General features: G+C 44.1%; 1 protein-coding gene across 2 annotated transcripts; it reads left to right on the forward strand.

Annotated features, from left to right (window-relative positions):
* The first annotated feature begins 77 nt into the window (after positions 1–77).
* Positions 78–17,336, forward strand: LOC121586396 (acyl-protein thioesterase 2). 2 transcript variants are annotated; one of them, XM_041903041.1, is made up of 11 exons: positions 91–125; positions 5,699–5,706; positions 6,171–6,263; positions 7,304–7,335; positions 7,950–8,015; positions 8,215–8,262; positions 9,092–9,162; positions 12,885–12,958; positions 13,136–13,237; positions 14,953–15,129; positions 15,266–17,336. In XM_041903041.1, exons 3-11 carry the CDS (start codon positions 6,186–6,188, stop codon positions 15,314–15,316), a joined length of 699 nt encoding a protein of 232 aa, XP_041758975.1. In that variant the 5' UTR covers positions 91–125; positions 5,699–5,706; positions 6,171–6,185; the 3' UTR covers positions 15,317–17,336. The 2 variants fall into 2 exon arrangements, with proteins under 2 accessions (XP_041758976.1, XP_041758975.1); XM_041903042.1 differs by lacking the exon at positions 5,699–5,706 and having other exon boundaries at positions 78–125.
* The last annotated feature ends 7,629 nt before the right edge of the window (positions 17,337–24,965 follow it).

Raw genomic sequence — 24,965 nt, forward strand, 5'->3', positions numbered from 1 at the left:
TGATGGCAGGGTGTACAGTGCAAGCACGAGAAAGGGTGTGGACATCATGATGACATCACTTTAAAGAATCCCCGCCCTTCTACACCAGTAGCGGAAGTTCCGTTGAGATTCTGGGACAGCAAGTGGTGAGTGTATGAATTTGTATTAGCGGGCCGCGGGATTACAATACTCCTTTACCCCATCCGAACCGAACCCACATGGGCCTTTGCTTACAGATTTGGTTGAAGGGCATGGGGAAGTGATATATTCAAATACCTTGTCGAATTTAGCCCACATGTCAATCGAACCAAGCGCGAAAGAGAGCGGAGGGCAGTGTACTGAGACAAATTGCTGCTGTGTGGTTAGCTTGGTAGTCATTGAGCGTTTGAGGATGTAAAGTGAGTGTAGCCAGCTAAACAGGATTAAGCTGGCTGCTTGGATGTAGATGGCTAGCTTTTCCACGTTTTGAAACAATTTAGCTAGCGGCTTTGCACTTATTCTCTCCTGAATTCGCGCACCAGGTTGCACAACGGCTGTGTTAGCTAGTAGCGAGCTAAACTGCATCTCAGCCCCCATTGTTTCTTCATCCCCACCCCCTTCCTTAAGCTAGCTAATTAACAACATATCCGTACCATGGATCGCTGGTTGTCAATGTATTGCCACATATGTCTACGTCAAATGATTGAACTAAACTAGCTAATATAAAAATATAACTGAATGACGTGTTGCAAGTAGCCACAGCAGCTACCTAGCATGCGTAACTTGGCTGGCTAATAAAATCAGGGGTGTAATCTTTAATCCAAACAGTATAGTTTTGCAACTATAACGAGATTTTCTATTGGAAAATTCCAGGTATGTCCCGATTTGTTACGTTTAAGAAACGTTTTGCAACAGAATCAGCGGAATTAATACACCCCAGTGTTGCTGCCGGTGCTAGCTGGCTATACTGACTGTCGCATATTACTCGATGATTGCCTGGTGGCTAGAATTTGCGCACCGGGTAGACCTTACAGGGCCTTTATCCCAGTAACAATTGCGCTTGACTACTGATAAAATCGAGCCATTAGCTGTTATAAATGCAAGTGAATAAAGGGCCAAAGTGGCACGTTATTTTTACGCCAACCACTGAACCAGTCAAAGTTTGGTTTTCCAGTTGAATGCAAGTCAGATGGGAACTCGTGATGTTGTAGCAGTGCATGTACGGCATTGTTTGTATCACCCGTAGAAGGCTTGCTGAGAGGGAGAGAGGTGACCGTGAAATCGGTGCATTTCCTTCCATCCATGCTTAGCTATTTTTCAACTGCTGACAGGGGATCATGGAAAATCAATGCAGGACAAACAGCTATTTGAACTTTATTTTTGAACTGAGGATGTTTGCCTTGCAAATACAATTACAGGCTGGCTAACGTTAAGTGATGGCATAAAGTCAAATATTACACAGGCATGCTGGAACAAAGCCTCAATTTTGTGTCACTGATGCTAGTATCCAATTCATAAATGCATCAGCAAGGGTTAGAGCTATCTGGAATCCTTGGGACATCCCTACCCTAACCATAACCTTTACATAACCCAAGCCTAACCCTTACCTTATCCATTTTAAATGTCAACTTCAATGGGGTAGGGATGTCCCAAGGATCCCGGATAGCAAGTACAGAGTGCTGTAGGCCTACCTGCCTCGGGGAATCATACAGTGAGGGAAAAAAGTATTTGATCCCCTGCTGATTTTGTACATTTGCCCACTGACAAAGAAATGATCAGTCTATAATTTTAATGGTAGGTTTATTTGAACAGTGAGAGACAGAATAACAAAAAACTCCAGAAAAACGCATGACAAAAATGTTATAAATTCATTTGCATTTTAATGAAGGAAATAAGTATTTGACCCCCTCTCAGAAAGATTTCTGGCTCCCAGGTGTCTTTTATACAGGTAACGAGCTGAGATTAGGAGCACACTCTTAAAGAGAGTGCTCCTAATCTCAGTTTGTTACCTGTATAAAAGACACCTGTCCACAGAAGCAATCAATCAATCAGATTCCAAACTCTCCACCATGGCCAAGACCAAAGAGCTCTCCAAGGATGTCAGGGACAAGATTGTAGACCTACACAAGGCTGAAATGGGCTACAAGACCATCGCCAAGCAGCTTGGTGAGAAGGTGACAACAGTTGGTGCGATTATTCGCAAATGGAAGAAACACAAAATAACTGTCAATCTCCCTCAGCCTGGGGCTCCATGCAAGACTTGTGGAGTTGCAATGATCATGAGAACGGTGAGAAATCAGCCCAGAACTACACGGGAGGATCTTGTCAATGATCTCAAGGCAGCTGGGACCATAGTCACCAAGAAAACAATTGGTAACACACTACGCCATGAAGGACTGAAATCCTGCAGCGCCCGCAAGGTCCCCCTGCTCAAGAAAGCACATATACAGGGCCGTCTGAAGTTTGCCAATGAACATCTGAATGATTCAGAGCAGAACTGGGTGAAAGTGTTGTGGTCAGATGAGACCAAAATGGAGCTCTTTGGCATCAACTCAACTCGCCGTGTTTGGAGGTGGAGGAATGCTGCCTATGACCCCAAGAACACCATCCCCACCGTCAAACATGGAGGTGGAAACATTATGCTTTGGGGGTGTTTTTCTGCTAAGGGGACAGGACAACTTCACCGCAAAGGGACGATGGACGGGGCCATGTACCGTCAAATATTGGGTGAGAACCTCCTTCCCTCAGCCAGGGCATTGAAAATGGGTCGTGGATGGGTATTCCAGCATGGCAATGACCCAAAACACAGTGGCTCAAGGTCCTGGAGTGGCCTAGCCAGTCTCCAGACCTTAATCCCATAGAAAATCTGTGGAGGGAGCTGAAGGTTCGAGTTGCCAAACGTCAGGCTCGAAACCTTAATGACTTTTTTTTTTTTTTTTTTTTCTCGGGGGGATGGATCAGCTTAATATTGCAGATAGATTGTATCTTCTATCAATGTAGTTGTCTGCATCACTTCCAATCCCCCATGTTTTTTTTATTTTTTATATATATATTCCCCTTTATTACTTTTCAACCCCACCATCCTTTCCCTACTTGGAGTAAATTAGTGAACAACAACGCCCAGGCCTCTACTTCCGGTCTATACTTACTATCTACACCTTATGGACAGAGTTAATTTTACAATAATTATATATCTATATCTATATATATATATATATATATTTATTTATTTATTTATTTATTTGCTCCTGAACTTCTTCTACTCTCAACCTCTCCGATCATTTTCATGATGTCCATCCGGTTTGCTTCTAAATGCCATATCTTTCTAACTGTGCTCTTTCCCAAAAGCTCCCAACATACAACCTATATACTTATTATGGACACAGTATGCTTACATTATTAGCTATCTTTGTTATTATTTGTTGTTATTTGTTATTAGTCCCATCCTTCAACTCTATTCAATACCTCCCATCTATCTCTTAACACCATCCATATAGGATTTCTATTTGCCATATATATTTCAACCATACTGTGATGTTTTACAAAAGTTCTGAACCTTTCTATTCTCATTGCTTCTACAGATTGTGAATTAAAAATAAACATTTTTGCTAAAAGTATTATTATATTATTGATTGATTGACTATGACTTTTCAGATCACCCAGTAATGCTATCTGCAAGGTTAGTTCCAGGTAAATATTGCAATCCTTTAGCCATTCCTGGACCTGTGTCCAAAAACAAGCTACAAATGGACAGAACCAAAACAAATGATCTAATGATTCTATCTCTTCACAGCAAAATCTGCAGAGCTGGGAAGATTGTATCCCCCATATAAATAACATTCTATTGGTAGCAAGAATTTTATATAATAATTTAAATTGAAAGATTCTAATTTTTGAATCCGGTGTCGTTTTGCGTGTCAGTTCATAAACACTATGCCATGGGATCGGTACGTCAAAGATCTCTTCCCAACTATTTTGCAATCTATATGGGACTGCTGTCAATCCTTTGGTCCTTAAGTGAAACTGATATACTTTTTTATTTATCACAGTTTTCCTTAACCAATTATGTTCTTTAATGCAAGGCCGACAGACAAGTTCCTTACTTTCTCCCCCTTCAACTTTCCTCTTCCACTTTTGCGGTAAGGCTGCAATTATTTGGTTGTAATTTTGGGTAGAGCAGACATTTCCATATGTTTTTGTTAGCTGCATGTGCGACATAACTCCACCAGTCCTACCGATGATATCATTTACGAAGATTATACCTTTTTTAAACATTCTGTCAAAAAATAAAGGTTTTTTGTCAATTAGTATATTTGAATTTAACCACAATATTTATTGCATTATTTGTTCTGTCGTTTCTGGAGGATTAAATTGAAATTGCAACCAACTTTCTATGGCTTGTTTTAGAAATAGTGACATTTGGGAGATTATTTCCTTTTCAAATAACTGAAAGTGAGAGGTTGTAATCTGAATAAAGGGAAAAAGGCCTTTCTTGAACAGTGGGTGAGACAATCTTACTAATTTGCTTGAGAACCAGTTCGGATTTAAGTATAACTTTTGGATGACTGAAGCTTTTAGTGATAGGTCTAATGCTTTAATATTTAATAATTTCTGTCCTCCGAATTCATATTCATTATATAAATATGCTCTTTTAATTTTGTCTGGCTTGCCGTTCAAATAAAATTGAATATTTTTTTTCTCATATAATTTAAAAAACTGTTTGCTAGGCGTAGGCAAGACCATAAGCAAATAGGTAAACTGGGATAATACTAAAGAGTTAATCAGGGTGATTTTTCCACAAATTGACAGGTATTTTCCTTTCCATGGTAGTAAGATCTTATCTATTTTTGCTAACTTTCTATTAAAATTTATTGAAGTGAGATCATTTATTTCCTTTGGGATATGTATCCCGAGTATATCCACATCACCATCAGACCATTTTATTGGTAAACTACATGGTAATGTAAAAATTGTATTTTTTAGTGATCCAATACGTAATATAGTACATTTGTCATAATTTGGTTTTAATCCAGAGAGGTTAGAAAATGTATCTAGATCCTCTATGAGGCTGTGGAGGGATTCTAGTTGTGGATCTAAACCTTAATGACTTAGAGAAGATCTGCAAAGAGGAGTGGGACAAAATCCCTCCTGAGATGTGTTCAAACCTGGTGGCCAACTACAAGAAACGTCTGACCTCTGTGATTGCCAACAAGGGTTTTGCCACCAAGGACTAAGTCATGTTTTGCAGAGGGGTCAAATACGTATTTCCCTCATTAAAATGCAAATCAATTTATAACATTTTTGACATGCGTTTTTCTGGATTTTTTAGTTGTTATTCTGTCTCTCACTGTTCAAATAAACCTACCATTAAAAGTATAGACTGATCATGTCTTTGTCAGTGGGCAAACGTACAAAATCAGCAGGGGATCAAATACTTTTTTCCCTCACTGTATTGCTTGGTTTTTTGTAGTGGGCCTAAATTAACTGAACTAATATTAGCTATTCATCACCTCTTGAAGGTACAACCTTTTTTAAAGGTAGGCACTAAGCCTATTAAAGTGTACAATAGCTGACAGTGACAAGGAAATGAGGCAAAGGCACAATGAGCATGCGTGTCATTGCAGTGCAAAAAGTTATGATGCGTGACGCACAGTCCTGTTCTTTTTCCCTATTGAGCCTGTCATTCTCATTCCCCTGATTTGGCTCTTTCTCTGTCTCCCTTTGCTTTCACTAACTGCAGGTCATTAGGTGGGTAGAATTGTAACTAACTCGGTGTATAATCTCCCTGAAGGTTTATACATTAACCTCCTCACTTTCCCTTTTCATTTCTCCTCTCATTGTTTTTTTTTTGTCTCTTGCTAGCCTCAACCTTTTGTCATATGTCGCTCAACCTGACGCTATGAGGGTATTAAATGTTGACTTTGAAAACAATATGCTCTAGCAAGCCGATATCCATTTTCAGTGTATAGGCAGTGGCGCTAATACTAGCCTATTGGCATTTTGGTTAACATAATTGCAGTTCGGAGTGCATTTAGTTAATGAGTTTCAGAACTTCCTGACTGAAGAGATTACTCTCAGTACTCAGCCTGTCTCATTGGTTCATAGCAGCCATAAACTGTGGCATGTTCAGTTCTTTTGTTATGTCTGTCCCTATGCTGAATAGCTGCATTGATAACCAGCCACATCATTGATATGCCCCCCCCTCTCTCTAGCACCCCTTACAGTGTATGTGTGGCAACAACATGTCTGTGCCGCTGCTCGCCGAGGCTGTGACGGTGTCTGGGACAGAGAAGGAGACCGCTGCGGTGAGAGACCACAGCAACACCATAGTGTAACTTACGGCATCCATCAGCAAATTTGGCCACTTGTTGCAAAGCTTCAAAGCAAGCGCAAGAGTTGCCATGCTGAAGCTAATTTGTTGTTCAGAGGTGCCGTGAACTAGGGCAGGGACGATACCAGTACCATGGCAAAAATGAAAAACCGAAGCAGATAAGTCTTTAGTCCTTTAAAAACCTACTGTATATATTATATTGTCGTCTTTGAATTGGAAAATAAATAAATGTGACTCTGGATGACAACATGATGTTTGTTTGCAACATTAGGGCTTTTTCCTAAAGAAGTTAGATCCGTTTTGTTTACTTGCCACGATACTAACAAGTATTGCGATACTGTTATCGTCCCGGCCCTACTGTGAACCCACTGGGCAAAAACTGGTTGAATCAACGTGGAAGACTGATTGGATTTGCAAAAAGTCATCAACGTAAGAGAATTTAGTCTTTTTTTCCACCCAACTTTTCACCTAAATCCAATGACATGGTGACATTTTTTGGTGATTTCACATTGAATTTACATTAGTTGACAACTCAACCAAATGTAAATAAATAAAAAACGTTGAACTGATTTACCATGGTTGCTGCACAGCCCTATCAGAACTGTGCTATGTTAAAATATTGTCGCTTAAAGGCATAACAAACCGATTACACTGAAGTTAAGTGGGTCTGCAAGCACTTGTTAGGTCAGAACCAACTCAATTCATTTGTGAAGGCGAATAATAGATTTTTACATAGAGTGCAACAAATCTATCTTGTTCGCCAAATTCAGATGTTCTCTTATGATGCCTCTGATAAATGCAATTCTTTAGAGTTGGCAAGCAGTAATATAAACTGAGCGTCGTCTTGGCAACAGTAGGAATTTGCCCTTTGTTTTTGCTGTTGGGAATGATTCACTTGAACATGGTGTTTATATGCGAATACAGGGCAGTAGCCAGTAAATGGGCATGCTCATTGATGTTCATAATGCACCATTACCTACTGTAAAACTGTCAATCTCCCTATCTCTACCACAGGTGATCTTCCTTCATGGTTTGGGTGACTCAGGGTGAGTTTCCTGTCTCAGGCTTCCCAGCATTTCACACACACCCACACACTTTTTTCTTGAGGCATGTAGTCGAAGTCTACACCCCTTCGTCGGTGATTGGACGACAGTACAACTCCTAGTAGGACTGGGAATTATGGACGGGATTCTTCAATGAAGTGTTTGTCATTCAACGAGAAACTGTTAGTTTTCATGCAAATGTTTTCACTAGAGAAATACTGCACCAAACATCTTAGTTAGATGTAAAATTGCACAACTAAGACCTCGTCAAAAGCGCCAAATCAAGAAATCTGTAATTAATTATCTTAGATTAAATCAGACTATTTTGAGGAAGTGTATACCAACACTTCTATGGTCATTGGTGTATACTGGTTATGTTGCTACGGCGTCTCAAGGGGGACAAACAGTAAAATTTCATGTATTTCTCGTTTTTCAAGCGAAGGTCTTTTTATGGGAGTATGCGAGGCACAGACGTTTGCTTCGCCAAGCAGAATTCTGCTAGGAGCAAACCGAACCTAGTATGCGGGCACCTTTATAATCAGTATAAGTCTTATAGCCTAAACTGTAAAGAGTACCACTTTCTCTCTCTGAACTGCTCCTTTTCTTCCTCTTGTCAGGCATGGCTGGGCAGACACCATGACTGCTATCCGACTGCCACATGTAAAGTATATCTGCCCCCACGCGTGAGTCTATGTATTATCTGTCATATTTTCTGACATGTTTATTTCTCTTCTTGAGTGCCTCTTGTCTCAGTTTCTGGAGTGTTGCAATCAGAGTCGAATCTTCTGTTTGGTAGTGTCTCATCTCTTATCTTTCTGTACAACCATTTAGTCCTCCACCCATGTATACCATGTGTACATTGATTCACTTGTTTCTCCACAGGCCCAGAATCCCTGTCACTCTTAATATGAAGATGACCATGCCCTCATGGTGAGTCATGTTGGCACTGATCTAAAATATTTGACATTGGCCAATGGCTTGACTGTAAACTACACTTCAGTGGAAAATATTTCCTTTTGGTAAGCGATTTGGTGCACATGGAATTCCTTCAAAGACACGAACACTACCAGGATATCAGGGTTACATAAGATATACAGTGAGCTCCAAAGGTATTGGGACAGTGACACATTGTTTGTTGTTTTGGCTCTGTAATTTAGATTTGAAATGATACAATGTCTGCACTTTAATCTCATCGTCAGAGCTTTAATTTGAGGGTATTTCCATCCATATCGGGTGAAACGTTTAGAAATTACAGCACTTTATGTACATAGTCCCCCCATTTTAGGGGACCAAAAGTATTGGGACAAATTCACTTATGTGTATTAAAGTAGTTAAAGGTTTTGTATTTGGTCCCATATTCCTAGCACGCAATGATTACATCAAGATTGTAAGTCCACAAACTTGTTGGATGCATTTGCTATTTGTTTTGGTTGTTTCAGATTATTTTGTGCCCAATAGAAATTAATGGTAAATAATGTATTGTGATTTTGGAGTCACTTTTTATTGTAAATAAGAATATAATATGTTTCTAAACACTTGTACATTAATGTGGATGCTACCATGATTACGGATAGTCCTGAATGAGTCGTGAATAATGATGATTATGATATTTATGCGTCAAACTATCACTCATTTCAAATCCAAAGTGCTGGAGTACAAAGCCAAAACAACAAATGTCACTGTCCCAATACTTTTGGAGCTCACTGTATGAGATGAGATGTATTAAATCGTCTGAACATGGATCTGTACGTTTCTGTAGGTTTGACCTGATGGGTCTCAGCCCAGATTCTCCAGAGGACGAGGCTGGCATCAAGAGGGCAGCGGAGAACAGTAAGTAATTAAGTGAAACACAAGTATTATACATGTTATATACACTGCATTCGGAAAGTATTCAAACCCCTTTACTGTTTCCACATTTTGTTACGTTACAGCCTTATTCTAAAATGGATTAAATTGTTTTCTTTCCTAATCATTCTACACACAATACCCCATAATGACAAGGCAAAAACAGGTATTTAGAAATATTTGCCAATGTATAAAAAGAGAAATTCACAAGTATCCCTTTACTCAGTACTTTGTTGAAGCACCTTTGGCAGCGATTACAGCCTCGAGTCTTCTTGGGTATAACGCTACACGCTTGGCACACCTGTATTTGGGGAGTTTCTCCCATTCTTCTCTGCAGATCCTCTCAAGCGCTGTCAGGTTGGATGGGGTGCGATGCTGCACAGCTATGTTCTGGTCTCTCCAGAGGTGTTAGATCGGGTTCAAATCCGGCCTCTGGCTAGGCCACTCAAGTCATTCAGAGACTTGTCCAGAAGCCACTCCTGCGTTATCTTGGCTGTGTGCTTAGGGTCGTTGTGCTGTTGGAAGGTGAAACTTCGCCCGAGTCTGAGGTCCTGAGCACTCTGGAGCAGGTTTTCATCAATAATCTCTCTTTACTTTCCTCCGTTCAGCTTTCCCTTGATCCTGACTAGTCTACCTGTCCCTGCCGCTGAAAAACATCCCCACAGCATAATGCTGCCACCACCATGTTTCACCGTAGGGATGGTATTGGCCAGGCGATGAGCGGTGCCTGGTTTCCTCCAGAAGTGACGCTTGGCATTCAGGCCAAAGAGTTCAATCTTGGTTTCTCATGGTCTGAGAGTCCTTTAGGTGCCTTTTGGCAAACTCCAAGCGGGCTGTCATGTGCCTTTTACTGAGGAGTGGCTTCCGTCTGGCCACTACCATAAAGGCCTGATTGGTGGAGTGCGGCAGAGATGGTTGTCCTTCTGGAAGGTTCTCCCATCTCCACAGAAGAACTATGGAGCTCTGGCAGAGTGACCATCGGGTTCTTGGTCACCTCCCTGACCAAGGCCCTTCTCCCCCGATTGCATTTACATTTACATTACATTTTAGTCATTTAGCAGACGCTCTTATCCAGAGCGACTTACAGTTAATGAATACATTTTTTTTTATACTGGCCCCCCGTGGGAATCGAACCCACAACCCTGGCGTTGCAAACGCCATGCTCTATCAACTGAGCTACATCCCTGCCGGCCATTCCCTCCCCTACCCTGGACGACGCTGGGCCAATTGTGCGCCGCCCATGAGTCTCCCGGTCGCGGCCGGCCTCGAACCAGGATCTCTAGTGGCACAGTTAGCACTGCGATGCAGTGCCTTAGACCACTGCGCCACTCAGGAGTACATTGCTCAGTTTTGCTGGGCGGCCAGCTCTAGGAAGACTTGGTGGTTCCAAACTTCTTCCATTTAAGAATGATGGAGGCCACTGTGTTCTTGGGGACCTTCAATGCTGCTGACATTTTTTGGTACCCTTTCCTAGATCTGTGCCTTGACACAATCCTGTCTCGGAGCTCTACGGACAATTCCTTCGACCTCATGGCTTGGTTTTTGCTCTGACATGCACTGTCAACTGTGGGACCTTATATAGACAGGTGTGTCCCTTTTCCAAATCATGTCCAATCAATTGCATTTACCACAGGTGGACTCCAATCCAGTTGTAGAACCAGCTCAATGGTGATAAATGGAAACAGGATGCACCTGAGCTCAATTTCTAGTCTCATAGCAAAGGGTCTGAATACTTATTTAAATAATGTATTTCTGTTTTTACCTTACATTTACATTTTAGTCATTTAGCAGACGCTCTTATCCAGAGCGACTTACAGGAGCAATTAGGGTTAAGTGCCTTGCTCAAGGGCACATTTACGTCATTTAGCAGACGCTCTTATCCAGAGCGACTCACCAATTGGTGCGTTCACCCTATAGCCAGTGGGATAACCACTTTACAATTTTTTTTGGGGGGGGTAGAAGGATTACTTTATCCTATCCCAGGTATTCCTTAAAGAGGTGGGGTTTCAAATGTCTCCGGAAGGTGGTGAGTGACTCCGCTGTCCTGGCGTCGTGAGGGAGCTTGTTCCACCATTGGGGTGCCAGAGCAGCGAACAGTTTTGACTGGGCTGAGCGGGAACTATGCTTCCGCAGAGGAAGGGGAGCCAGCAGGCCAGAGGTGGATGAACGCAATGCCCTCGTTTGGGTGTAGGGACTGATCAGAGCCCGAAGGTACAGAGGTGCCGTTCCCCTCACTGCTCCATAGGCAAGCACCATGGTCTTGTAGCGGATGCGAGCTTCAACTGGAAGCCAGTGGAGTGTGCGGAGAATGGGGGTGACGTGAGAGAACTTGGGAAGGTTGAACACCAGACGGGCTGCGGCATTCTGGATGAGTTGTAGGGGTTTAATGGCACAGGCAGGGAGGCCAGCCAACAGCGAGTTGCAGTAGTCCAGACGGGAGATGACAAGTGCCTGGATTAGGACCTGTGCCGCTTCCTGTGTAAGGCAGGGTCGTACTCTCGAATGTTGTAGAGCATGAACCTGCAGGAGCGGGTCACCGCCTTGATGTTGGCGGGAGAACGACAGGGTGTTGTCCAGGGTCACGCCTAGGCTCTTCGCACTCTGGGAGGAGGACACAGCGGCGTTGTCAACCGTGATGGCGAGATCATGGAACGGGCAGTCCTTCCCCGGGAGGAAGAGCAGCTCCGTCTTGCCAGGGGTTCAGCTTGAGGTGGTGATCCGTCATCCATACTGATATGTCTGCCAGACATGCAGAGATGCGATTCGCCACCTGGTTATCAGAAGGGGGAAAGGAGAAGATTAGTTGTGTATCGTCAGCGTAGCAATGATAGGAGAGGCCATGTGAGGATATGACAGAGCCAAGTGACTTGGTGTATAGGGAGAAAAGGAGAGGGCCTAGAACTGAGCCCTGGGGGACACCAGTGGTGAGAGCACGTGGTGCGGAGACAGCTTCTCGCCACGCCACTTGGTAGGAGCGACCGGTCAGGTAGGACGCAATCCAGGAGTGAGCCGCGCGGAGATGCCCAGCTCGGAGAGGGTGGAGAGGAGGATCTGATGGTTCACAGTATCAAAGGCAGCAGACAGGTCTAGAAGGACAAGAGCAGAGGAGAGAGAGTTAGCTTTAGCAGTGCGGAGAGCCTCCGTGACACAGAGAAGAGCAGTCTCAGTTGAATGACCAGTCCTGAAACCTGACTGGTTTGGATCAAGAAGGTCATTCTGAGAGAGATAGCAAGAGAGTTGGCTAAAGACGGCACGCTCAATAGTTTTGGAAAGAAAAGAAAGAAGGGATACTGGTCTGTAGTTGTTGACATCAGTGGGATCGAGTGTTGGTTTCTTGAGAAGGGGAGCAACTCTCGCTCTCTTGAAGACGGAAGGGACATGGCCAGCGGTCAAGGATGAGTTGATCAGCGAGGTGAGGTAGGGGAGAAGGTCACCGGAGATGGTCTGGAGAAGAGAGGAGGGGATGGGGTCAAGCGGGCAGGTTGTTGGGCGGCCTGCAGTCACAAGTCGCAGGATGTTATCTGGAGAGAGAGGGGAAGGGTCTGAATACTTTCTGAATGCACCGTGTAGCACTGTAGATGCACATAGATATCATACTAAGATCTATGAACATAACCATGTTAGCTAAAATGGTGTGCATCATAACTAGACATTATCAGCCCCCCAGGTATATATTCAGTCTCCGTTTTCACCCTACTTCTCCACAGTCAAGGCCATAATCGACCATGAGGCAAAGAATGGGATACCCGCCAATCGTGTGATGCTTGGAGGGTTCTCTCAGGTAAGGTTAATCAATGTGAATTGCTCTGAAGGTGTTGTGTAAATGAAGACTTATTTTTCCAGTTCCTGGTTGTAAGTGATTTTTCAACATTGCTGTTTAAACTGTGTGAACCATGAACAACATCTCCATAGGTCTAAACACATTCTACCTCTTTCCCTCTTTTTCACTGTCTCCCAGGGTGGGGCTCTGTCCTTGTATACCGCCCTCACCTGTCAGCAGCAATTGGCGGGTGTTGTTGCTCTCAGTTGCTGGCTACCGCTTCACAAGAGTTTCCCACAGGTACATTTACATAGCTTACTTCTTTCTCTAACATTTACAGTACTCAGTCCCCTGAACATTCCACAGAGCTGTTTCTTTTATTACTGGGCTGGATGCGAAGGTAACCTGCCTAAATGACTACCACCCCTTAGCACTCATGTAGCACTCACGTCGGTAGCCATGAAGTGCTTTAAAAGGCTGGTCATGGCTCACATCAACATCGTCCCGGAAACCCTAGAGCCACTCCAATTTGCATACCGCCCCAACAGATCCACAGATGGCGCAATCTCAATCACACACCACACTGCCCTTTCCCGCCTGGACAAAAGGAACATCTATGTGAGAATGCTGTTCATTGACTACAGCTCAGCGTTCAACACCATAGTGCCCACAAAGCTCATCACTAAGCTAAGGATCCTGGGACTAAACACCTCCCTCTGCAATTGGATCCTGGACTTGCTGACGGGTCACCCCCAGGTGGTAAGGGTAGGCAACAACACATCTGCCACGCTGATCCTCAACATCGGGGCCCCCCAGGGGTGCGCGCTTAGTCCCCTTCTGTACTCCCTGTTCACCCACGACTGCTTGGCCAAGCACGTCTCCAACACCATCATTAAGTTTGCTGACGACACAACAAGTGGTAGGCCTGATCACCGACAACGATGAGACAGCCTATAGGGAGGAGGTCAGAGACCTGGGCGTGTGGTGCCAGGATAACAACCTCTCCCTCAATGTGGGCAAGACAAAGGAGATGATCGGGACTACAGGAAAAGGAGGGCCGAACACGCCTCCATTCTCATCGACGGGGCTGTAGTGGAGCGGGTCGTGAGTTTCAAGTTCCTTGATGTCCACATCACCAACAAACTATCATGGTCCAAACACACCAAGACCGTTGTGAAGAGGGCACGACAACACCTTTTCCCCCTCAGGAGACTGAAAAGATTTGGCATGGGTCCTCAGATCCTCCAAAAGTTCTACAGCTGCACCATCGAGCGCATCCTGACCGGTTGCGTCAACGCCTGGTATGGCAACTGCTCGGCATCCGACCGTAAGGTGCTACAGACGGTAGTGCGTACGGCCCAATACATAACTGGGGCCAAGCTTCCTGCCATCCAGGACCTATATAGTAGGCAGTGTCAGAGGAAGGCCCCAAAAATAGTCAGACTCCAGTCACCCAAGTCTTAGACTGTTCTCTCTGCTACCGCACGGCAAGCGGTACCGGAGTGCCAAGTCTAGGTCCAAAAGGCTCCTTAACAGCTTCTACCCCCAAGCTATAAGACTGTTGAACAAGTAATCAAATGGCCACCTGGAATATTTACATTGACCCCCCCCCCTTGTTTTTACACTGCTGCTACTCGCTGTTTATTATCTATGCATAGTCACTTTACCCCTACCTACATGTACAAATTACCTCGACTAACATGTACCCCGCACATTGACTCGGTACCGGTACCCTCTGTATATAGCCTCGTTATTATGTAATTGTATTACTTATTTTATTTTGTACTTTTATTTAGTAAATATTTTCTTAACTCTATTTCTTGAACTGCATTGTTGGTTAGGGGCTTGTAAGTAAGCATTTCACGGTAAGGTCTACACCTGTTGTATTCGGCGCATGTGAAAAATAGAATTTGATTTGATTCCAAACTGGAAAATATACTAGATCTCTGCTGTCTAGATATGAATGAACTTTTTGCTTGTAGTAATTGAATGTAATGATCTGTTGTGCCCATTAGGCAGCGAGCGCCAGTGGGAATAGGGACATGCCCATACTGCAGTGTCATGGGGAGATGGACCCCATGATCCCAGTGCAGTTTGGGGCCATGACAGCCGAGAAGCTCAAGATCATCGTCAATCCTCAGAAAATCACCTTCCGGACCTACCCGGGACTCATGCACAGCTCCTGTCCTCAGGTAAAAGGGGATTTTGGTTGTAACATGCATGAGTATCAATGTTGTTCTATGTGTGTTAATGGTTTGCTATGAGTATCAGTGTGGAAGTATTCATGATGTTCGGTTTCTTATAAGCCTCTTTATTTTGATTTTACAGGAGATGGCGGCAGTGAAGGAATTCATTGAGAAGCAGTTGCCCCGAATCTGACCTCACATCAACCTCACTGTGACCCTTAGACACTGATCTCTCACCTCTGACCTGCCATTCTCTCACAGGAAACAGCCATGAGCACCGCCCCCTCCACACACACAAACAGACTCAGTAACACTTACTTTCACATAACATCAAAATACATGCCTCATTCCATAACAATCCAACGCACATCAGACTGGACACACCATTTTTTTAACACATTGAAGTGCGCAAACAACAAGTCTTAGCTTTGAGGGAGAATCACTGATTCACACAGTACATTCCCCTGGGATTCTTTATTCTTACCCAACCCACCATTATCCTCTCCTCTTTCTTTCGCTCAACCTCCACTCCTATTTCCCTCCAATGCTGTGTGTCAGTGAGTCAGTTAGTGAAGCAGTAAGTGAGCAGGTGGGCTCCTCCTGTTCCTAGATGCCACCCAGTGTCAGAGAGCCTGACCCAGGCTGAGGAGATAGCAGGTTCAGCAGCCTGTGGTTCTGGTCCTCAGGCCCCGAGGTCTGGTGCCGTCTGGAGTGACTCTGGTGCTACGCTGCTCTGCATGCTGTTCCCAACTGGTTCACGGCCGCTGGTGGGGTTGTGGTCACGCCTCAGCTACCCATGGGTGCCCCTGTTACTCCTGGGTGCCCATACTTATGCTGATTCAAATATCTGACATTATAAAAACCCAATTTAAATAAAGGAAACAAATTGATTATTACTTTTGCCACAATGTTCTGTTCTTTACCACAATTTAGGGTTGTTGATGATGTGGATAATGTGTACATTTATGTGATTTATTTTGTTTGCCATGAATGGGCCATGATAAAAAAAATCTGACATTTCCATTGCCGAAGTCCAAAATGATAGTGGCAGGATTTCATTAAATGTATTGACTGATAAAGATTAAAATGTTTAATTTCATACACCTTAAAGGGTTTAGGGCTTAAAAAATTATCATAGAAATTGTTTTAGCTACTTGTATTCATCTATTGCACTAAAGAAAGTCAGCAACGCTAAAATAGATTGGTAATGTATTACTCCAGATGGTGCCAGAACCAGACCAGAACATAAAGTGTAGTTTACACAACTTGCCTCATTTCACTGCAGCTCTTCCTAGCCGTTCCCTCTTAGCATCTAGCATTTGACCAGTGAGCCATGTTCCATTCCATCCATGTCCAGCACAAATCAGTTTCCGCTCTCACGCTGACAGAGGTCATTTTTACTGTCAAGCAAAACGATTTACTCATTTGACAACTTACCTTCACCCACTAATACAGTGTGAAAGGTCGGAGTTAACTTTAACCAGCTCTATTGTAATTGTACTCTTAAAATGGGTGTGCACTGGGAAGGCTTTGATAGAAAAAAGCTGTTCGTTTTAATTGAAGGGTGATTTTTAAAAAGCATTAATCTTGAACAACTTGCAGAGCTTGGGCGTAGGACTTTAACTCTGAGTCATTGTGCTAAAATCAGGTGTTCTGTATTTTCCTTTTGTCAATGTTTTCTCTTTATGATGACCTATTCTGTATTACTGAAACTTAATTTTAAATGGTAGACATTGGAGAATAAAAACATCTGTATTGATTGTTCCGCTATTTAATGAATGTCTCTTACTCCCTATATGTCTTATACAACTTTCCCCATGTCATCTTCCTTGACCCCAACACATCTGTTTACTTTTCGCTTGTATTAGTGGGCTACATTTTGTATGCTTTTCTCTGTGTTACTTTCATCTCTCTTCCATCCCTTTTTGCCTTCTAGTCCCATCCTCCTATCACCTAATTACCTGTGGGACAAGGTTGGATAAAGTGTCTCATGAATGTTCTCTTGAGTTGTGGTTTGTCATTGTTTGAATTTTTACAGTTGTGGCTCATTTAGATTTTTCATTTTGTTTGAATGTGTTTTGTCGCTTTGTCATGTCATCATTGTGTCTGTTAATTTGACTGGCTAAAACATGTTGAGCGACTGTTGGTCCCTCAGGTTATTTTATTTTCTAGGACACCTGTGTGTGAAATAAATGATGCAAATAACAACAGTATATTTGAGCTGAGTTTTTTGTTGTCGAACATGATTACAGTAGTAATATGTCTGGTCTGTGAACTGTGCATAACATTGTTCAAGAAAATACAGACAGCCAAAGTGTGCATGTGTGCAAGTCACTTCTGCAGACCATAGAGAATGAAAGAGTTCTCTAGTGGCCAAAAGGCTGTTTTAGCATGGGCAGAGCCATTGAGGGCTTCCACCATGCTTCTGCCATTTTTAAAGTAGTCAAAGTAGTCAACTGGGTGGGGATTCCTATGGGTGGTAGCCTCAATGGCGCTGCCCATGCGGTCACAGACGCTATAATAGCACAGATATAAAGATGAGTCCTCTATCTATGGTGCAAACACTGAAATATGTATGAATTTGGGTTGTTTTAAGGGGTAGTTACCACGCTAAACGAACAGAACAAGATATATGACATACCACCGTAGCGCTCTGCTGAATCCAGGTGGAGCAGCTTCTGCTCCTACTACGCTCATCGGAGCATCCTCTATCACTGTGTGCTCCTCTATCAACCACAGTCTCTCTTCCTCTATGGTTAATACCACGTCTGAGGTTTGGATACGTTTGTCACTTGTCTTGAGTGTTTCCGTCTCTTTGTCTATATTAACCTGAAGTCTCTCAATCTCTCTGAACATCTCCACTTTTCGCATCTCAAGCTCCTGGTCCTTGTCCTGAAGTTTCCTCCTACCTCTGTCCCACTCTCTTTGCAGAGTTTGGCTGCCTCTCTCCAACTCCGCCGTCATCTTCTTTAACTCTTCATTCTCTCTTTGTATTCTTGTTCTCTGTACCAACTCATGTCTCTGAATCACCACTAGTCTTTCCTCTAGATGTTCTTTAATTTCATGAAACCTGCACTTAATCTTCTCAATCTCCTCACTTTCCGTCCGAGCCTCTTGACCGATTTTCTCCAAATGATCTCTCTTTGGAAGCCTTTCATCTGTTGTCAGATCCAGCTCAACTTACATTGTCGTTGTCTTCTGTCTGAGGTTGTTCTCAGTTTCTTCTCTAAGTTGAGTGGAATCTTTGATCTGTCTCTGCATCTCAGTCTCCACCAGTTCTTTTTTGTCTGTCTGTATCTCAGCTCTGATCTGTTGCAGCTCCTTCTTCTCTCTCTATTTCCACCATGTTGTTTTCTAGCTCCTTTCTCTGTTTGTCTATTTCAGCCATCAGTAGCGCAAGGTCATCCTTTGCATCCTCCTTTTTCAACTGTCCTACTTCCTCAATTTATTCTCTCTCCAGTTTGTGTTGCAGAATTCACCTGCTCCAGACCTTTGTGCGCTTTTTCCATCTCTTCTGAATGCATTTGTGTCACAGCATTCGTATATAGCTCCTTTCATTTTAATGATTGGTTTATATCTTTTTCTGTTTCTTGCTTTATCAGTTCTCTCTCCTTCTTTAACTGTTGCCTCAAGATTTCCATTTCCTCCTCATGCTGGTTTAGTAGTAACTGTCTTTGCTCCAACCTATACTTCACCCTATCTGTCACATTCTTGTTTTTATTAATGTCTTCCATGTCTTTTTGTATGTCAGCTCTCATTTGTTCTAGATCATCTCTCTCCTTCTTGATTGAGTCCATCATTTCTTCCTCTGTCTGAAGTGTCTCAACCTTGCTTTGTTCGGGTTCATCCTTTATTTTTTCTGTCTGTGTTGTATCTGAGGCGAAGACAACTTCATCCCTCTGTTTCTGAATGCTATCTTCTCTTTCCTCCAGCTGAGGCACCTCCATCATTGCTGCACCCTTTCTTTTGTCAATTTCATCCTTCAGTCTTTCTATTTCAGCTGTCATGTGTTCCAACTCATCCATCTCAGACCTTGTCTTTTCCAGTTCATCTCTCTCTCTTTCCATCAAGTCCATATTGTTCATCATCTCTTGTCTCTGTCTTTCCATCTCAATCTTAAATTGTTCAAGAGTGTCCTTCTCATCCTTTAAGACCGCTGGGAATTGTTACATTTCAGCTCTTTGCTGTGTAATCTCAGACTTCATTTATTGCAGGCCAACCTTCTCCCTTTCAGTTATGGCCTTGTTTGAGTCAGTTTCTTTTCTCTCACTTTGCATCTCCACATTCATCTGCTCTAAAGCAGCCTTATTTTGCTATATCTCCTCAATGGTTCTCACATTGTCCTCCTTTTGCTTTTGTATTTGGATAGCCATTTCCTCTGTACCCTCTTTCTCCGTGGTCTCCTCCACAATGTTCTCTAGATCTTCCAACAGTCTCTAGGACTCTATGGTAACCCGTTAGAGCCCATCCTTCTCCCTCTCTGTCTTTGTCTCTTGTATGCCCTTAGTTTCCTCCTTTCTTTCAGTTTTTTACTGGTCTTTTTGCAGGTCATCCATCACCTGAGCTTGCTTTTCTCTCTTCTCCATAGTGGATTCTCTTACATCTGTCATTGTTGTCTCAGGCTTACTTTGCTCAAACTCCTCAAACCTACAGTTTGTAATCTCTCCTCTGTCAACTGTTTCATCTTTTCAAGAGTAGCCATGTCCGCCTTTGCTACCTTTGTTACCAACGTAATTTGTTTGTATTGTGATGTCACGAGAGGCTGTGTCCTGGAGGGACGTTACATCCCCCTGAGGTGGCTGCAAACCCAGACAGCTATGGCTCCATCTGCTGGTATGGTCGGGAACTCCACCCCTCTATGGCCAATCTTCCCACGCAGCTGAAACAAATGAGGAGCTGATGAGCTGAAGGTTTGGGAAGGGAAGAGACACAGTCTCCAACCTGGGCCCTCTGGAGGACAAGAGTGCTGCACGTCCACTTCCATGAGGAATATAAGGATTTGGAGATACTTACCTTTGGGAAATACTCACCTTTGGATATATACACCTGTGGAAATACGTGTGGGACATTTGGAAGGACGTTTTGCTGGGTTGGCCACTAGCTGCAACGTGGAAGACAGTAAGACTGGGGAAAAGTTATTTGAGCAAGGGAGAGTTATGATTTTGGATGTGGAAGAGACATCCCTGAACTGTTAACCCTTAAGAGCCACCAGAGAACAGTATTGTGTTATACTTTCGTTAGTTTCCCCAGACCTTTAATAAAATCCTTGTTTTGGTTGAACCTGGTCTCCTTGCACTACTTGAGCAATCCCGCTGAAAGCTGTGTAGCCTCTCGTGACATCACAGATGGTGGAGAATACGGGCACGCCTAGCGTTAATAGTGCATGTCAGAGGAGGATACCCAAGGTTTGATCACCCAGTTTTCCAAGTTGGCCGTAGGCTCCCCGCCGACTGAAATGGAGGACATATTGAAAGCCCTTGTTGCTGGCCAGCAAGCCCAGATGCAAGCAAACGTGGCTCTCTTGGAGGAGCAAAAGAAAGCCAACCTTCTGAAGGCAGAGGAATTGCAGTTGCAGAGACAGATGGTTGTCCAAAATACCCGCCCAATAAAGGCAAGTGACTTTATATCTAAGATGGGAGCTACCGATGACATTGAGGCATACCTGCATGCATTTGAGGCCACGGCCACTAGGGAAGCCTGGCCCAAGCAACAGTGGGTTGGTCTGTTAGCCCCCTTCCTAACCGGGGAATCGCTGAATGCTGTCCGGGACCTGGGCCCTGACCAGGTTACTGACTATGATGCCCTGAAGTCTGAGATCCTCAGCAGATATGGACTCACAAAAGTTTGGTATGGCCCAGCGCTTTCACAGCTGGACCTTCCAACCAGACCAACCTCCTCGGGCGCAGATGCATGAACTTGTCCGAATCGCAAGGAAATGGCTGGATCCGCAGAGGAATACAGCAGCGGCGGTGGTGGAGGCCGTTGTGGTGGATCGTTACCCACGCGCCCTGCCTTATGAGGCAAAACGGTTCATCAGTCAACAGGCCTTGACCACGGCTGATCTGACCGTGGAAGCTGTGGAAAAGTACCAGGCCACAGCGGAGATGCTGAATGCTTCCCCGGAAAGACCCCAGGAGTGCGGCCCCACCACAAATGGGAAGAACCCGTCCAAAGGACCCCCAAGGTCTCGAACCCAGCCACGTCAGGACTCATCCCGGCTCCAGGGGGAGCCAGAAACCAGGCGGGTCCAAGAAGAGTACACCAGGAGGGGGAAACTTCGACAGTGTTACCGGTGTGGGGAGATGGGACATATCTCCTGGCAGTGTGGGAAACCAGCCGATGAACCTATGCCCACTGCGGAGTCCTCCAGCGCAGCACCCACACACCGTTTTGCCTCGCTCTTGGGAGTCGTAGATGGCGGCCCAGATCGACCCCCACCTGCCCGGTAACTGTGAATCACCATGATGTGGAGGCCTTACTGGATTCTGGTAGCCGGGCCACCCTGGTGCGTAAGGATTTGGTGGGCCCAACGTGTCTGACCCCGGGGAAAGTCCTCCCAGTTTCCTGTGTCCATGGGGACACCAGAGAATACCCCATTACTGAACTTACAATGACCAGCACACGGGGAACCATACACACGACGGCGGGGGTGGTTGATTCCTCCCCGTCCCTGTCCTAATTGGACGAGACTGCCCAGCCTTTACCCACTCTGGAGAGAGTCTCAGGAGAGGATAACCCGAGTACCTCGGAAACGGAGAGGCAAGACTCATCCTGGGAAGGCTCCGGTGCAATCCTCCGAGTTACTCACTCCCGCCCGGGCTCTGATAGGGATGGCAGGTGCCCAGACCGACACAGAGACGGAGCTACAGAATCTGGACAAAGAACTGTCTGGTCTGAAGGGGACCGCTGAGAGGTATCGTTTGTTAAAGCAACAGTTAGACATGAAGACAGAAGAGTTAGATATCCTCCAGGCTAAACTCCAACAGAGCTCCTTCCCTAAGCAACAGGAGGAGCTGGAGAGGCTGCGCAGGACCATCGAGGAGTGTGAGGAGACCCTGCGCAGTAGTAAGGAGGTCCAGAAGAAGGCAGAGGAGAAGTACAAGGTGTTGGAGAACAAGATGAAGAATGCGGAGGCAGAGAGAGAGAAGGAACTGAAAGCTGCTCAACAGAAGCTAAACTCTGCTAAAACCAAGGCTGATGCGTTCAGTAAGAAACTCAAGGAGAGACAACAGGAGGCTGAGTCCCTGGTCCTAGAGTTGGAGGAGTTGAAGAGAGAGCAGTCTGGCAAGCACCACGGCAATGCGGACGCCCTCTCCCGGCGTGATGCCTTCTTCGCTGCCTTTACCCGACGAGGACGTCGGTCCCGAGGAGGGGGGTGTGATGTCACGAGAGGCTGTGTCCTGGAGGGACGTTACATCCCCCTGAGGTGGCTGCAAACCCAGACAGCTATGGCTCCATCTGCTGGTATGGTCGGGAACTCCACCCCTCTATGGCCAATCTTCCCACGCAGCTGAAACAAATGAGGAGCTGATGAGCTGAAGGTTTGGGAAGGGAAGAGACACAGTCTCCAACCTGGGCCCTCTGGAGGACAAGAGTGCTGCACGTCCACTTCCATGAGGAATATAAGGATTTGGAGATACTTACCTTTGGGAAATACTCACCTTTGGATATATACACCTGTGGAAATACGTGTGGGACATTTGGAAGGACGTTTTGCTGGGTTGGCCACTAGCTGCAACGTGGAAGACAGTAAGACTGGGGAAAAGTTATTTGAGCAAGGGAGAGTTATGATTTTGGATGTGGAAGAGACATCCCTGAACTGTTAACCCTTAAGAGCCACCAGAGAACAGTATTGTGTTATACTTTCGTTAGTTTCCCCAGACCTTTAATAAAATCCTTGTTTTGGTTGAACCTGGTCTCCTTGCACTACTTGAGCAATCCCGCTGAAAGCTGTGTAGCCTCTCGTGACATCACAGTATGTACAGATAACAAGTTCAAACAGGTGCCATTAATACAGGTAACGAGTGGAGGACAGAGGAGCCTCTTAAAGAAGAAGTTACAGGTCTGTGAGAGCCAGAAATCTTGCTTGTTTGTAGGTGACCAAATACTTATTTTCCACCATAATTTGCAAATAAATTCATTAAAAATCCTACAATGTGATTTTCTGGATTTTTTTCTCTCATTTTGTCTGTCATAGTTGACGTGTACCTATGATGAAAATTACAGGCCTCTCTCATCTTTTTAAGTGGGAGAACTTGCACAATTGGTGGCTGACTAAATACTTTTTTTCCCCACTGTATCTGGTTGTTCTTGTAGATTAACAGCAGCGCTCTGACTTTCTGTTATTTTGTTTTTCTGCTTTTGTATTTCAGATTGCAAGTACGCTAGTTCTTTCCCTCTGACATTTAGTTCTTTCATTTGACTTTCAATTTCTTCCCTCTGTCACAGTAGGTCTGCACTGACCTGCTCCATTCTCTGTCTCCTCCACTCTATCTCTGCCATCATGATCTTCTCGTCCTCTTTCTGAATAATCACGTTTTCCAGTTCCTTCTTTTCTCTCTGTATTTCAGTCTTTATCTTTTCCAACTCACTCTCCTGTTGTATTAACTCTTCCATTCTACTTTCAGTTTTGTCTTTTTGTTTCTGTGTCCAATACTTCAAAAGGTATTGTTACTCCATTTCCACCATTGTGATTTCTTTTCGGAGTCCATGTCCTTCTTCCATTTCTTGTGATATTTCCATCTCCACTAGAGATGTCTGTGTTGAAGCATTAGTCAGGTGTTTTATTTTGGTTTCAGCTTCATCCCTCTCACTCTTGTCATCAGATTTGACTACCTAATCATCTTCTCTCGGTGTATCTATGTCTGCCATACTTTCAATTTCTTCATTTTGCTGTTGGGCAGCCATTTCTTCTACATCCACCTTATCCCATTTTGTCTTCATCATTCTGTCTAGATTTTCTGATCTCCTCTGTAAATCAGTCTTGATTCTTCCTTCTCTCTTTCAGTCTCAATCTTTTATTTTTTTTATTTTACCTTTATTTAACTAGGCAAGTCAGTTAAGAACAAATTCTTATTTACAATGACGGCCTACACCGGCCAAACCCGGACGATGCTGGGCCAATTGTGCGCCGCCCTATGGGACTCCCAATCACGGCCGGTTGTGATACAGCCTGGAATCGAACCAGGGGGTCTGTAGTGACACCTCAAGCACTGAGATGCAGTGCCTTAGACCGCTGCGCCACTCATTTGTTCCAGATCATCTTTCTCCTACGATATATTATGTCCTTGATATTTTGAATTACTTTTTTCTCATCAATAACACTTCCAATTCCTGCCCTTTCTTTCTTCCTGAATTTGGGCAGTCATGTTTTCAACATTCTCCTTTTCTCTCTTTGTGTCCTCCATTAGGTTTTCTAGATTCTCAGATCGTGTCTGTAAATCAACCTTGATCTCTTCCAGCTCATCCTTTTCATCTTTTTTGTTTGTCTTGTTCGATTTCCTCTATTTGTGTTTGCATTTCAGGCACTAGTAATTCCAACTCATCTTTGCCTTTCATTGCCAACTCTCTTGTTCTCTCAAGCTCCTCTTTCTCATTCTGAATGTCAGACGTTCAAGGTCTTCTTTGTCCTGTTTAGATTATTATTATTTTTTCTATCTATTTCAGTCTTTGTCCTCATCACATCCTCCTTCTCCCTCTTTGTCATTTCAATGATGGCTTCCACTTCCTCCTTTTGTATCTCTTCCACTTCCTGCTTTTGTATCTCTTCCAGTTCATTATTTTCCATGATTATAGCATTTTGTCTCTTTTTCTCTGTCGATGTCCGTTTGAATGTTTTCCAA

This window comes from Coregonus clupeaformis, chromosome 17, assembly GCF_020615455.1.
Source record: "Coregonus clupeaformis isolate EN_2021a chromosome 17, ASM2061545v1, whole genome shotgun sequence".
Classification (NCBI taxonomy): Eukaryota; Metazoa; Chordata; class Actinopteri; order Salmoniformes; family Salmonidae; genus Coregonus; species Coregonus clupeaformis.

Excerpts from the sequence above, each read along its gene's own strand:
- LOC121586396 (XM_041903042.1), top strand. The coding sequence starts at position 6,186 with ATGTGTGGCAACAACATGTCTGTGCCGCTGCTCGCCGAGGCTGTGACG. Across the intron at positions 8,016-8,214 it reads AAGTATATCTGCCCCCACGC|GCCCAGAATCCCTGTCACTC; the intron begins GTGAGTCTATGT and ends GTTTCTCCACAG. Across the intron at positions 9,163-12,884 it reads CAAGAGGGCAGCGGAGAACA|TCAAGGCCATAATCGACCAT; the intron begins GTAAGTAATTAA and ends ACTTCTCCACAG.